The sequence below is a fragment of the Marmota monax genome, unplaced genomic scaffold (assembly GCF_021218885.2).
Source record: "Marmota monax isolate L192 unplaced genomic scaffold, Marmota_monax_Labrador192_F-V1.1 WCK01_AAM20220418_F8-fsc00062, whole genome shotgun sequence".
In the NCBI taxonomy this organism is placed as follows: domain Eukaryota; kingdom Metazoa; phylum Chordata; class Mammalia; order Rodentia; family Sciuridae; genus Marmota; species Marmota monax.
The window spans coordinates 6,289,632-6,304,501 of NW_026695221.1; the positions used below are offsets into that span (position 1 = coordinate 6,289,632).

General features: G+C 38.7%; 1 protein-coding gene across 1 annotated transcript in view; it reads right to left on the reverse strand.

The window, feature by feature from the left end:
* The window catches only part of Barx2 (BARX homeobox 2), a 70,932-nt gene extending 56,747 nt beyond the window's left edge, over positions 1 to 14,185 (reverse strand). Inside the window, exon 1 of the mRNA XM_046432786.2 lies at positions 13,668 to 14,185. Within this exon, the coding sequence (XP_046288742.1) occupies positions 13,668 to 13,854 (187 nt within the window). The 5' untranslated portion in view covers positions 13,855 to 14,185. The remainder of the gene's footprint in view (positions 1 to 13,667) is intronic.
* Between the last annotated feature and the right edge of the window lie 685 nt (positions 14,186 to 14,870).

A 14,870-nucleotide genomic window follows, 5' to 3' on the forward strand; every position in this document is an offset into this window, starting at 1 on the left:
TTCCCAAGGGCAATTAATCTTGAGCAACTCTTGTAAAAAAATAATAAATAAATAAAGCAACAAAGCGTGTTTTGTGATGCCATAATGTTGATCTGTTTGTGCCACTCAATTATGAATTTACAAAATTCCAAATTCACATTGTAAAACAGAAAGGTGGGAGGAATGAAGCATAGCAATTCAGGAAGACTTGAACTCAAACACATCCCAGACCACCCAGGCTTCCTTAAAAGGCAGCTAGCGAAATGACATAGTCCAGAAGAATGCCCTAGAGTGTGTGTGGGGGGGTTCTTTTTAAGGATTTTTAATTTTGCTTGAGTTTAATTTCACCAATGGCCGTAATTTTTCCCTAAAGGGCTATGCTTCAGTCAACTAAGATGATGTTATTATTATAATTCTTTTAATAGAAGCTATCAATTACTAAGCATTTTGTTGCCAGGAACTATGCTAAGAGCTTTGTTATCTCATTATCTCATTTAACTTACACAACTAGCCTTATTATGTAGTTATTATTATCTTCATTGTACAGATGAGGAAATTGAGTGTCAGAGAGGTTAAGTGATTTACCTAAGGTCACAAAGACAATAAAAAACAGACAAACCCAGAACCATCTGACCAAAACCTGTATACCAGGATCCTTCCACTAACTGATCCCATGCATTTAAGTCAAGAGACACAAATTACATTCATCTCATCATTAAGCTATTACCTCCTCTATAGTGGTTCCCAAACTTGACTTTTCATTGTCATCACAGAGGAAGGATTTTAAAAATATAGATTCCCAGTATTAAAAAAGAAAGAAAGAAACCTTGTCATTTACGATACAATATGTGAAACGGGAGGATATTATGCTAAGTGAAATATGTCAGATGTGGAGAGACAAACACTGTATGTTCTCACTTCCATGTGGCAACTAAAAAAGTTGATTTCTAAGATGTTAAGAAAGGGAAGGGGGGAATAGGAAAGTTGGATAATAGGTATCAAAATACGTTTAGATAGAAGTTCCAGTGTTCGACAGCACAGTGGACGACTACATTTTAATATTAGACTATTTGGTATTTAATCGCAGCCATCCTTAGACAATTTTTGTAAATTATATATTTTACTTTATAAAAAAATAGAAGAGGGGAGTTCAAAGGCTCAAAACAGAAAGGATAATGCATAAGAAGTGCTACTTATGTGATCTGATCACTAGACACAGCATAATGTATTGAATTACCACACTGTACCTCATAAATTAATACAAGTATGTGTCAATCAAAAATTAAAACAAAATAGAAATTCCCAGAATCCATCCCAGCCTGACCAGATGTAAAAATATTAGTCTTATATTTAAATGATGCCAAACAAATGGCCAAACCTTTTTTTTTTCACTAAACTTAATAATGAGTATTCCATGATAAATATTCCAAGTCTTTAAGTCCCAAGGCATTTGGTTGGGTTTTAGTTGTTAAGCATTTTCTCTCCAGTTCATAATAACAAAGGGATGAGAATTCCACCTTGACTCCCTTAAAAAACGAAGTTTTAACCAATGACTCACAGCTCACAGAAGCACAGTGACCAAAAGAGCCTTAGCAAATGTGACACAGACGAGGACACTGGCATCCAGAGGCAATGAGACGAGCGTCACACAACTAGATGGCAACAGGTCTACCGCCTCCCATCTACCGACTACCTCATTTCCTCTAAAAACCATGCTGCCTCTTAAAACTTTTCTGGAATCTTTTAGAACCTAAATCATCACAGGAAATGAAAGATGACTGGCACAAATCAAATGACTATAAATATGGCATAAAAATTGGAACTTGCTGTAGTTACATACTAACACATACTTTATACACACACACACATACATATGTCAATATAAAAAAACACATGTAAATTCCAATTTACATCCTTTTGCATTATCATAGACAGTATGGAACTTTATATTGAATGAGGCATGAGTTCTAATCTAAACTCTACAACTTACTCAGGTAACCTTGTTGCCATTTCTTGACTTCCCTGAATTTTACTTCTCTCACCTAAAAGGCAGTGGTAATCATAACTATTTTGTATATGATCTCCATTTAGTTGAAATGCACTTATGCATAAAAGTATTTGCACTTGGTGATGGTGGTGGTGGTGGTGGTTATTATTATTATTATTTCTATTTTGCAGGGTCCTAAACAGTAAAACCATGTTCTGTTTAGACAGCTAATTTATCTAACCACCAAAGGCCTAATCTCCCAGTGGATAAACAAAAAACTAGGACCTTGATAGGATATTCCTTTTATGCTGTGCTCCAAACTGACTATTAAAAACGTGCTTCCAATATACACAGCTGTCTAATGTGCTAAGAGCATTAATGAGTTACCATGATATCCAGGGATAACAAAATTAACAACACCCTCCTAAAATCTCCTCTAGGGTAATAGGCCAAATATTTTAGCAAAATTTTTTTAGCCTGTCAAAAGAAGGGACTTAGATTAGAACCATATTAAAATGCCTTCCTCTCTCTCCTTTAGTGAAACTTGCTTAAAATCTACTCTAAATATCCTAAATCTCCACTGGTCTTTCTCCAAGTAATTGAAAAAAAAAAGATTCAAAACTGAACCATCAGATGTGTGGCCAGTGAGCAAACTTTCATACTTTGCAGGAAAAAGTTTTTCTTACACATATATGGTTGCACAGAAGCTCTTTGCAATACAACAGTCCCTCTCATGCATGGGGAATGTGTTACAAGACTCTTAGTGCATGCCTAAAATTGCATATAGTTCCAGATCCTATAGATAGTCCTTTTTTTCCCCCAAATATACATTCCAACCAAAAAGTTTAATTTTGTAGGTTTGGAATGTAGCTCAATGGTAGAACACTTGCCTAGCATGTGTGAGGCCTTGCGTTCAATCCCCAGTCCTGCAAATAAATGAATAAATAAAACTTTATAAATTAGGCAGAGTAAATGACTAATAATAATAATTAATGATAAAATAAAACCAATTATAACAACATACTGTAATAAAAGTTATGTGCACGTGGTTTCTCTCTTACATTCAAAATATCTTATTATGCTGTACTCACCTTTCTTTTCCCTGTGGTGATATGATAGGGTGCCTAAATGATGAGATAAAATGAGGTGATAAAGGTACTGTGATGTAGCATTAGACTACTATTGTCTATCATCTGCTTTGGGTGATCCTGGATCACTTGAGACATTACAAAGTCAGATGAGTAGTACATACAATGCAGATACGCTGCACAAAAGGATGATTCATGTCCTGAGCTGGATGGAGCAGGACACCATGAGATTTCATCACATTGCTCAGAATGGTGTCCAATTTAAAACTATGAGCTGCTTGTTTCTTGACTCTTCCATTAAATATTTTCAGATCTTGGTTGACCTTAGATAACCGAAAACACAGAAAGCAAAACTGTGGATAAGGGGGAACTATGGTATTTCTTTATAATGTTTCCTCCATTTAAGCACCCAACCTGGTTAGTCCATTTCATAAGAAATAAGGTTTCACTGGAGAAATTCAGAAAGTTGATAGAGCAAGCCATAAGCAAAAGTTTCAATCCATTTGACTGACCCCAGTCATCTTGGGCAACTACATGGACAAGATAGAGTGCAGAAAGACCTTCTCCCACAACCAACAAAAGTCTAAACAGTGGCAACAAGGCTGACAGATACATCATCTTTTCAGTTGGCTACACCTTCTAGATGTGTTCATTCATTCCTGATGACGAGGGTTGTACAGTCAAGCACCAAAGAAAGTGCAGAGACCTGGGCTACAGGCCTGGGTAAAATGAGGGTCCTGGAGTGCTTTGATTCATTTGTTTCCTTGCTTAAGTATTTATTTGGGCAAACAGGAGTAGTCAGGGAAGAGAAATGGTTTAGCAAACTCAGCTGTAACAACTGCTTCTTCCACACTAAAAAGGACTTTGCCTGGGGGGTGGGGGTGGGAGACACAGGAGGACACGTTCCCCAAAGGCCAAAGTCTCTAAAAGCAATATTTCTAAATTGGGACTATTTTGCAGAGAAAATTAAAATGTCTAGGTTGTTAAGATAGGCTGAATAAAGCATCTGCCACTACAGTTGTCATTATGGAATAATGTGGTCTAGATTAGCTCTCCAAACAACAAGATGACCATTTATTACTGGTAACAGATATCTCTTTGTGGATCACCATGGTAACAGCTCATCCCTTCCAACAATCCCTGACACCACACATCGAACAAAGTTTTTAAATGAAATCATGGTTACAGACTATAAAGAGAACTTGGATAGATTACATATCAATGTCAACATTCTTCTCCCTATGAAGAAGCTACATCTTAATATTAGATTATTTGGTATTTAATCACAGCCATCCTTAGACAATTTTTGTAAATTAAATTGTTAGTACCAATGGATCATTGATCTAACAACAAGGGTAAAATATCACCATATCAGCAAACACTTATAAAAGTAAGACACAATGAAAGGCAGTATATTATGGTTTAAAACATCATTAAAAGAGAAAAATCCTAACAATTCTCTTTTGCATGATTATTGATGTATATGGGTGTGACACTTCACCAATACTTCCTTCAAGAGAAAGTGCCCCACTCAGAGACCGGTTATTCAAATGCCAAAGCATTATATGGGAAACAGCAGTTATCTTAGTGATAAATATTATCCCAAACCAGCCAGGGAAGGTTAGTTAAGATCCAAAAGCCAATTACTGAAGCCACAGAGGTTGTTTTAATGTAAGCTGTACATGTGTCTAATTAAAAAGCATTCACAGAGGGGTCTGTGAATCTATATACAATAGGCTTTATATTTAAAAGCTTATGCTTCAGGAAAGAAAGGCTATTTAAGAAAGCCATCAAAAATTCTTCAAGATTAAGAGTTTCATGTGTCTGTGTGATCTCTCAGCCTATCACTTTTCAATGTTTATGTTATGAAAAGTTTTGAATAGACAGAAAAGAACAAAGAATAATATCATGAACATCTGTGTTCCATGATCAAGTTTTGTCATATCATAATGCTTAGCCATACTTGCATTAGATCTTTTTATTTTTATTAACTAATTATTAGGAAAATAAAAACCTGTAGGTAGCTCTCCACAATCCTATGCCCTGCCTCCCTAACCTAATATCAGTTTATAGGCTTTCAACCATTATATAAATGGTATCAGACTTTATATATATATATATATATATATATATATATATATATATACACACACACACACACACACACACACACAACTTATTTTTCCCAGCATTTGCATCTCTAAAATTTATCCACATTAACACAAGTGGATCTGGTTTTCCTGTTTTAATCACTTTATAGAGACTTACTACACACACGCACATGTGCCCACACACACACACACACACACACACACACAGAGCACGAGTTATTTTATCCCCTGAAACAGCAGCTACATTGTTTTGACCTAAACAACACAGAAATGAACATTCTATACGTGTATCTTTTTGCATACCTACAATGATTTCTAAAGACACAGTCACAAAAGTGGAAATGCAGAGCTGTGATATGTTCTTCTGCAGCTTTATTCAATGTTGCCAAATTTCTCTTTAAAGAAATGATACCAAATAACCTTCCCTCCACCAGCATTTGAGAATGTCATTCCACATCCTTTTCATAACTGAGAATACTGAATACTTTAATTTTTGCCTGATGAGTGTGAAATAGTTTCTCACTTTAATTCAGGTTTTCCTGACCATAGTGAGGCTGAACATCCTTCCATTTCTTTGGCTGTCTTGACCTTCATTTCTGTGAACTGCCTGATTGCAGCTTTTGCCCATCTTTCCACTTACCTTCTTGCTTCTTGCTTATTGATCCCCTTATGGAGATCTCTATGTATTCTGTGCCTTTGGTAAGGTTACTTAACTTCTTAGTTTTCCCATTAGTGAAGTGGAAATAATATTTACCTCTTAAGGATGTTTTGAAGCTGATCAAAACACACACACACACACACACACACACACACACACACACACCTAGTCCAGTGCCTATTAATGTTAAGCAAACAACAACAAAAAAGTCTATGAAGAGGAAGGAGATCATGGGGAGTAGAAAGGGGAGGGTAAGGGTGAGTAACAAGGGGGTAAAAATTATCAAAATATGATATATGCATGTATAAATATGCCACAAGGAAACCCACTATTCTGTGTAATTAACATGCATTAATAAAAATAGTATCACTATTATTGTTATACATATGAATAAGAAGGTTTGAAATATAAAGTATTTCTAGCATTCCCATGTTTGTGGCTCCCTTTGGATAAATACTGTAGGACTTGCAAAGAGGAGCTCAGAACTCTCCTTGCCCAAGATATTTCCCATAGATAAAAAGACATATTATCAGTATTCTGCTATTTGTAAGTTCCCAGGAGAGAAATGCACAAAGTTGACAACCCAAGGTATCATTTAAACTAAACATCAAAATTATGCTTCTTTCAAACCACATGTGATTGTGACCTTTTTTACAAAATGATCCTTCCTTATCCTGAGTCTAGGAAATAGTGAAGTCACAGAGTAAAGGGAACTCCCAGAAAGAGGAAGTTGGCAGTGACCATCCCAGGAAATACATCCAGACCTTTATAAAATTCGACCAGGTCCAAGGCCACTCCATTCACCCCATGTCACCACTAATCCCTGAATAAGAAAAGTGGATGATTGTATCAATTATCAAAGACCTAAGTTGGGGATTTTTAAACTAGTGATCAAAAGTTCACCAAGGAGGCACACTCTGAAAGTACTGATCACTCCCCCATATCCAGAAAAACATGTTCCTATGGACACATAGATAAGCTGGAGAAATGAGATAAAAAAAGAATCCCATTAGCATCTGCTTGGACTCACAACATATTTAGTTTGCTGTGGAGAGCCTTCTAGACTGGCCTCTTTCTGCCGCATCCTGACCTTTCCTTGGAGCAAGTGCTCTTCTTGGCGACAGAAGCCAGTGCAGTCAGGAAACATACGTAGCTGTGCTCCGGGCTGATCGGGTAGTCCTGACGTCAGCTTCCACTGGCGACTGGCAGAGGCCCCTTTCAGATGTACTTGTACATCATCTAAAGTTCAGAATTATCCTCCTCCGTGTTCAATTTCAACTGACACTACAGAAACCAGAGACTTTCCTTAGTCACTATGGACAGAGACTCTCTCTCCTCCTCTCTTCTTCAGAAAGTCATATGCAAGACTCAACTCCAAGCCCAAATATAATTAGACCATCTTGTGAATCTATCTAGGTGCACAGCTTTCTTCCTTACATGCGTGCCAAGTTTCCACTTTCAAGAAGCTAAATTGCCACATAAAAATGCCCTGACGATAGTGAGTAATTAGACACTGTAATGGAAAATTAACTGTGTTTTTATTTAGAGCATTTTAACAAGACTTTTTTTTTCTTTATTAAACTGCAATAAAAATAAATTAAATTCTGACAGTTTACAAAGGTTTTTCTGTTTAAAAAAAAATCAAACACTACCTCTCTTCCTGAAGAATACTTATTTTATTAATGCCACCAAGTTTGCACAAGGTCCTGGTCTGAACCCCGTTATTAATAAATCCGAATGCTGATCCTAATTCTGCTCTGTATTGTAGAGGGGAAACCACCATTCAGGCAGCTAAAACAGAGACACTGGTGAAGCGGCCCAATGGACTTCTCCACATGTGGGAATCTTCTCTAAGATTCTCTCAATTCTTCTTTTTCTCTTTCTCTTTCTAGATGCTGCTTCCAGGAGAATCATGCCTCTGCATTCGAATGGTTTTTGACCATTCTGTGAGCACCTGAGCCTTCCTAAGTTTATGTGAGAAAGCGGCTGGCTAATCCAGCTATGAGTCCACCTGAAGAATCACACCAGCAACACCAACTCAACAAGACTAGAGTGTCAAAATGTATCCCCCAAAGACAAGGCAAAGAGGCTTAACTTTATACATTCCATCCTAATTCTTGCAGCCCTCTAAATACATTCCAGCCAAGAGTTGGTCAATGGACTTAGCCGTGGGACCCACAAATTTCCCTTTGGGGCAGAACAAATGGCAAGTTTGGCAAGGCGAACTCAGCAATACCCATAAAAAATCACAAGCCTAATACACATGAGGGAGCCTGCGACCATTTGACCTACATGGCTTTTCATCTCTGTTCCTCCTCCTGCCTGGACTCCAAACAAATAACACCTCAAAATGTTTTTGGTTTAACATTTACTTAGTCCTCCACAGTGAATGCTAAATGATGGACAGTGCTCAGGCTCCAGGAATCTCCCTTAAGGGGCCTCAGTGTGTGTCTATGAAGAATTCTCATTAGTCATTTATTATCTGTGACTAGACGGAAGAATTTCAGAAGCTACCTTTATTTTGCCTGTACAGCCACTCTGGGGGACAATGTGCTACAAGGCTGAATCTGAGCGGCCTCAAGAATTTCAAAGAAACCCTCTCTCTTTTTCCCTGTTTCTTTTCCCTGACTTTGAATCTCTCCTTATACTTTAAACAACCTTATGCAGTCCTTATTGCTTCTCATATAGATGCCTGGGAAATGTTAAGTTTGAAAATCTTTTCACTTTGATTCCAGGAGATGCTAAAACCAGCAACTTCACACTGTCCACACTTGCATCACAAACTCAGTCTTCCATCCAGATGTACAACTGGCATATCCATAAGAAATCAGTCTCGTAAAATAGTTTATACATACTCAGTTTCATCTGAGTTATATTTAATGAGGCTAATTTGACAACTTTGCTACTGATAACGTTCTGTAGGTAGAGTTCAAAGAGAAAAACTCCACATGGAAAGCAAAAGTGTTAGATTGTCATAATGTTCCCCTACCCCAATTTCAAACTGCTCATCATACTCAGAGAAAAACAAAGGAGGGCTTGCAATGGCCCTCCAAGTAGTTCGACAGGATTTGTAAAACACCCCAACTGCTAGATTTAAAGACCTAGAAAACGCTGAAAAATAATGGACTCAATGACAATGCAAATATAATATACCAAGAAAATATGTTTGTGTTGATTAAATTATTAAATTAAATGACACTGAAGATGGTAGACATTTGGAGAGACATTTCAACTTATGAACAAAATTTCTGATCACTTTTCCATTTGCTATGAAAAAAATCAGAGCCACTGCTGATGAACTATTTGCGAGTTAAACCTGACTCCCAAGAGCTCCTCGGCATCTCAGTTTAACAGAGGAGTTACAAAACTTAACAGGTAATGAGATAACTGCTCAGCTCCAAATATATTCTGACCCCTGTGGGTCCCTCAATTTATTTACCCTTAGAATGGGAAATGGAGAGGCAGTTCTGAGTAATTGCTAATAAAAGCCTATTTGCCTCTGGCAGAAATACAAATGTGAGTTGATAATGATCATTTTCCCAGACCCCGTTTACATGTGTCCATTAACATTCCAGTGCCCAACTCTCAAGTTCCCAAGATCCTACCAGTTTTGGTCCCCAACTAAAAGACCAAAAACTGAGCTGAGATTTGGGGAATCACTGGAGCTGACTTCATGAAGCAGTAGCTGGTTTGTTAACTCCCGACAAAGTCATTTTGCACGTCCACACCTCATTTAATTTTTCACTGGGATGACACACAATCTTTGTGACAAAAACGCACTCAACAAACACCCTAAAGAACATGTTTCTCGTGGGTCCACCAAAGGATAAAATGTTCTCAACACCACCTCCTAAGATAATCACCCTTCCCCAAATGCCTCTTTTAATTGGCTGGTTGACTGTCCCCCTGGGTATGACTCAAGAGTTTATCCTCGGTGTGTAACCAATATGGAAAAGTCTTACTGATTTCTGAGAACGCTGACAAGGATCATCATATGGAAAAGTGGACTGAGATTATGTTGAAGCATTAGTGTGACCCTGGCACTTTGGAAAAAAAAAAAAAAAAACTTCTACTTGAGGAGATTGGCCTCTATGACCTCATCCACCTCTGAAGTCCACAGTCAGCCCATAGGAAAAACTGCTGAATGTTGCAGAGAGATTCAACAGAACCAATCTGCCAGAGAAGGGGAAAGAAATTAGACTACAAATATTTGTAAATTAAGTAAAAGTCACAAGTTATAAAAAGTACAAATCTACACTCACCTCCCCCTACACTGCTTGTGCAAATGTAGGCTCTAAGTATAAATAACTACAATAATTTATAAGCTGATTAGCATCACAGCTCTGTTTATCATATCTTCATATGAAAACCCTTAGGATAAACTATTACATCCTTGTTTTTGTGAAGCAAGTGTACCCATTTCTCCTAAAGATTGTTCAAATGTAGAAATTCTGCCTAATTTCTAAAGATTAAACTTCAAGGCAGGGTCTTCAAAAATGACCATGCCAATACCTGCAGTCTCCCTCAGCCTAGGAATCCAGCTTCACTCAACCAAAGTTTCTACAAAGAAATATTAATCACAACCAGAAAAAGACAAGAGTGCACCCTAAAGTTAAATAGCATTGATGTTATCATAGACTACACCTCATTTGAGAGCCCTTTCAATCACTGTCACCATTCTAATGTTCATGAGAGATGATTACTGATTTCTAAATGGCAGTATATTTCTATTCCAAATGGGGATTACTGTCATCAGATTTAAAAATAAGACCAACATGTCATACACTAAATTAATTCTAAACATATTCCACACCTCACCAATGCCCTCAATAACAAATGCTTTTAAAAAATGGAGGCTTTTTTCAGGATTAGTTATTTACATTTTATTTTAAATTTAATGATAAACTTCCCTTTAGTTTGGCTTAGAAGGAAATAATTCTCTTTCTCAACCCCTATTAAAGCAATTTAGGAGTGAATCGGGGAAACTTAAAAGAATCTGAAAGATAGCTTTCTAGGACTAACATTGCTGCCTTTATAATAAGGACGTTTAAACAATGGCTTTTTGAAGATTCCATCAAAGTTAGAGTGTTTAATAATAAATTACGGTGTCAGGTGATTATCTACCTAATGAAAAATATTTCCATTTCCCTGTTTACTTGAATTCATGCTCTTCTGCCTGAGGAAATTCAGTATTATAAACTGACATTTGAATTACTAAATCTAAACAACAAGGACTGCTTAATCATGTAGAGGTTTTCTAAATGTTGTAGCTTTCTTTCCATCCCAACCATGTGTTCTTATTATACATAATGGTAACTTTTTGAGTTTGAGGACATTTTAAACAAACATTCACTTATGTTGCAGTTACTTAAACTTGAAGTCAGGAAAAAAAAAAAACAAATCTATTTCAGTAACTTTAATTCCAATTTAGGCCTTTGACTTGAACCTTTTGTGTATCAATTCTACCAAAAGTGCTAAACATTATTTCTACCCACCAAAAAATTAGTATGATTAAGGATGTCAGCAACTTGTTGTCATTAGTTTTAGTTCATTAAAAAATATTACATTCATTCAACCTAAGATTTTCTGATCCAGAATTTGTTAAAAAACCAACAAAAATGTTTTGAAAGTATGGAATTTGCAAAACGCCTGAGAAGTCACTAATGGGATTCCCATGATCTAATACATGTAAGGCTTTAACTGTAATCGTAAACCCACTGAAAGCCTATGATCTGAAAGTATGGACTATTGTAGCCAGTTTTTATGAGTTTAATTCCACCCGCAAATCCTAGTTTCTATATTTTAAGTCTCAACTAGAACAAAAATCAAGAAACGTTTTGAAAGGATCAATCTAAAGAAAGGAAGCACTGGAAAAACAGGGCAAGAAAATCATTGCCAACATCCACCTTCTGCCACAAACCATGAATGAACTTCTAGAGGCACAAAACTGAGCAAAAATTTAGCTTGAGATATATGTCAATTCACTTTTAACACTCACAGAACTGCATATGAATCATTATATTTTCCTGTTTTATTTCCCACACAAGGCTCAATAAATCATAAAACTTACTCAGCTTTCACGGGCTGGATGACTATTTTCTGAGCATATTTATTGCTCTTTTACTGGCATATTTTCTTCTATGATCCAAATCTTTGACTCCTATACTCCAGGAAAAGCCTTCAAATTAATGCAAAGTCACTAAAAATTATGCTGGTACTAAGCCATGCCTAGGTGCTTTGGAGAAGTTATATTTTGCCCTAGAAACATCTCTAATATACAATGATTGCATTGGTTGCACCGAGACTTGGGATTGAAATGAAACCTCTCTTTTTCCTTAAAGGATTTGAGCTATTGTAGCAAATGGTTGTTCTGAAAACAAAATTTAGCCTATTTCTTAAATCAATATATGTGCAAACTATTCATTAAAGGCTCAACACATAGCAGGCCCACAAATATAAAAATAACATCAAGGATATCTATCTTATTACTAAAATTCCTTGTTTTTATCTTATTTCAAATATTTCTTAGTTTGTAAAATTTGGTATTACAAGGTTTATTGTGGAATATCAGGCCCATCCTACCTTGCAGATAAATTGTACTTTTAGTGTTACTGAATATAATATTCATTTTATAACTAAATGCAAGTAGGAACAACTTGATTTTAAAAAGCTTTACTTATATATATTTATTATAGATTTACTGATTGTCTTATAGGGACTATCCGTAGACTTAAGAGAAAATATGGGATTCCAAGCATTATGTGCTAACAGATTTCAGCCTGAATATTCCAAAATATTCTCTCAAAACTGCTGCTGACTGGTCACTTCGCTTTTTAAATGCAAGCACAATTTAATTAATTTATTTCAAGTCAACCATACAACAAACAAGCTTCAAAAGCTATTTTGATTTTAAAGTACTAAATGTTTGCCTTTAATGGAAAGCAGAACCAATAACTTCTTTGATAGAAATTGCTTCAACTTTTTTCCTACACTCATGTTTCCATAGCCTAAATCCTAATAATGTCAAAGCACTTTAAAATTTGCAACTTCTCATAAAGCTCTCAAAGATTTTTAAATAGCTTTGTATTTATTCTCTATACAAACCTGTAACTTTTTTTCAATGTATTTATTAAGTTCTGTTTCTCTTTTTACTGGTCTTAGCTCTGGTGGAAAGAGGAAAGCAGATTGGAAGAATGTTTCTATTGTTATTATGATTGGTTTTAGTCACTTGAACAAACAGAATTGATCCCCTCAGCTTGTGCCACAAATGCAACATGCTTCAAAACTACTTTCCCGGAGGGAGATGATTTTAAGTGAAATGCAGTGAATTCAGGTTTTGTTGTGACCCTCGGGACATTGATTTAATTCTAAAAATTCCCAACGGAGACAGTAGAGATTGGACAAGCTAACTCAAAGTAAAAAGTAAGGCCACCAAACTCAAGCTGAAACCCACAATCCCACTTCCTGAAACAATGACTTAGGGGCTCAATCAGGTCAAGGGTTTGAACTTTCCAACTCAGAGCCACAGACCAGCGGGGAAGGAGGAAGCATACTTCGAACGGAAGACCTGGCTCTGCAGGAGCGTCCCGACGCACCTTGGCAGTCCTGCCTTTACTTAATTTCCAATGGTGCGATGAACACCTTGCCTGGCCCTTCCGGGTCAGGTTGCAGACGCCTTTGTAATGCCCACCGCTGGAGAGTCTAGTCTCCTTGTAGGAGCGCAGAAAAAAAACAAACAAAAATCCCTGAGCCTCTTCCTCTCGCTCTCGCGTGGGAAATCAGAAGCGACCCATACCGGTGCGAAAGCTACCGAACTCCACTTATTCACTAGAGGGGCGTCTTACCCGTACAGGAATGCAGGGGCTTGGGCCGCACCACCAGAGACGGGCACACGGAGTAGAGGGAAAGTTTCTCAAAGTAGTCGCAGGTCTCCTTGGAGAGGATCTCGTCGATCATGAAAGTCTTGTAGCGCCGCCTGGCTGCTTTGAGCTGGCCGGGCGAGCTCACCCTCAGTTCGGCGTGGCAGTGCATGGTGAGCCGGGACCAGCGCCCGCCGACTTGAGTGCGGTTGCGAGTGCCCGGCCGTCTCGGTACGCCGGGGCTGGCGCGCGGGCGGGGGCCTCAGCCCCGCTCCTCCGCAGCCAGAGAGGCGGCGCGGCTCGGGAGGCGCGCGGAGGGGAGCGGGCACCGGCGCGCCTGCTGCGCGTCTACACCCACCCGCAGATCAGCATCTTTGGCGAGCCTTTTTGGGACAATGCAGCTGTCAATCAGCGCGCACTTCCTGCAGGGCCAGGTGCTGAGTGCTAGCCTAGGGGCGGTGGTGGCCCACACCCCCGCCCTCCCGTGCCCGCCCGTGCTACCGGAGCGCTGACCTGAGCGCCTAGTGCCCAGCCGCTCAAGTCGCGTCCTCCCGCCTCTTGGTGTCTAGCGCTCCTCTGCCCGGCTCTCTATTTTAAGACACTCGCTTTGGCTCTCCTCCCCGCCTCCCACCCCGGGACAAGCTCCAGGTGTGTGTATGGGGGTGCGCGCGCTTGTGTGTGCGCGTTTTGCTGGCAGTGTGCACCACCCATCCCAAGGCCAAGACCTCCACCGGTTGCTTTTCCAGGCGGCGTACTCCGAGCGCACTTAGGAGCTAATCCTGCACCCGCAGGCCCGGCTCCCAATCCAGGTCTCTTGTTAGAAAGAGAGTCCTCACCGAGGGTATACAGGCCACCGCGCAGGCTCCCGACATGGACCACTGTGCCTTTCTCCTTCCCCGCATGGACCGTTTCTTCAAGTCCACGGCTTCCCTTCCCTCCTCTTGCAGCCCCGAAGCCCCAACGAGCTCGTGTTCTCGTAGCACGGGGAGTTTGTGCCATGGTTGTAAACTTGACTGCTCCACCACGATCACAAACCATAAATGACCATAGCTCAGTCCGTTAACCCAGTAATAAACTGGAAAAAAAAAATAATAACAAAAGCGCTCATTCCTTTTTTTATGTTTAAATTCTGTTTGTGAAACGTTTTTCCTTGCTGGAAAAGAAGAGCACAGCGCAATTCCAGTGTAC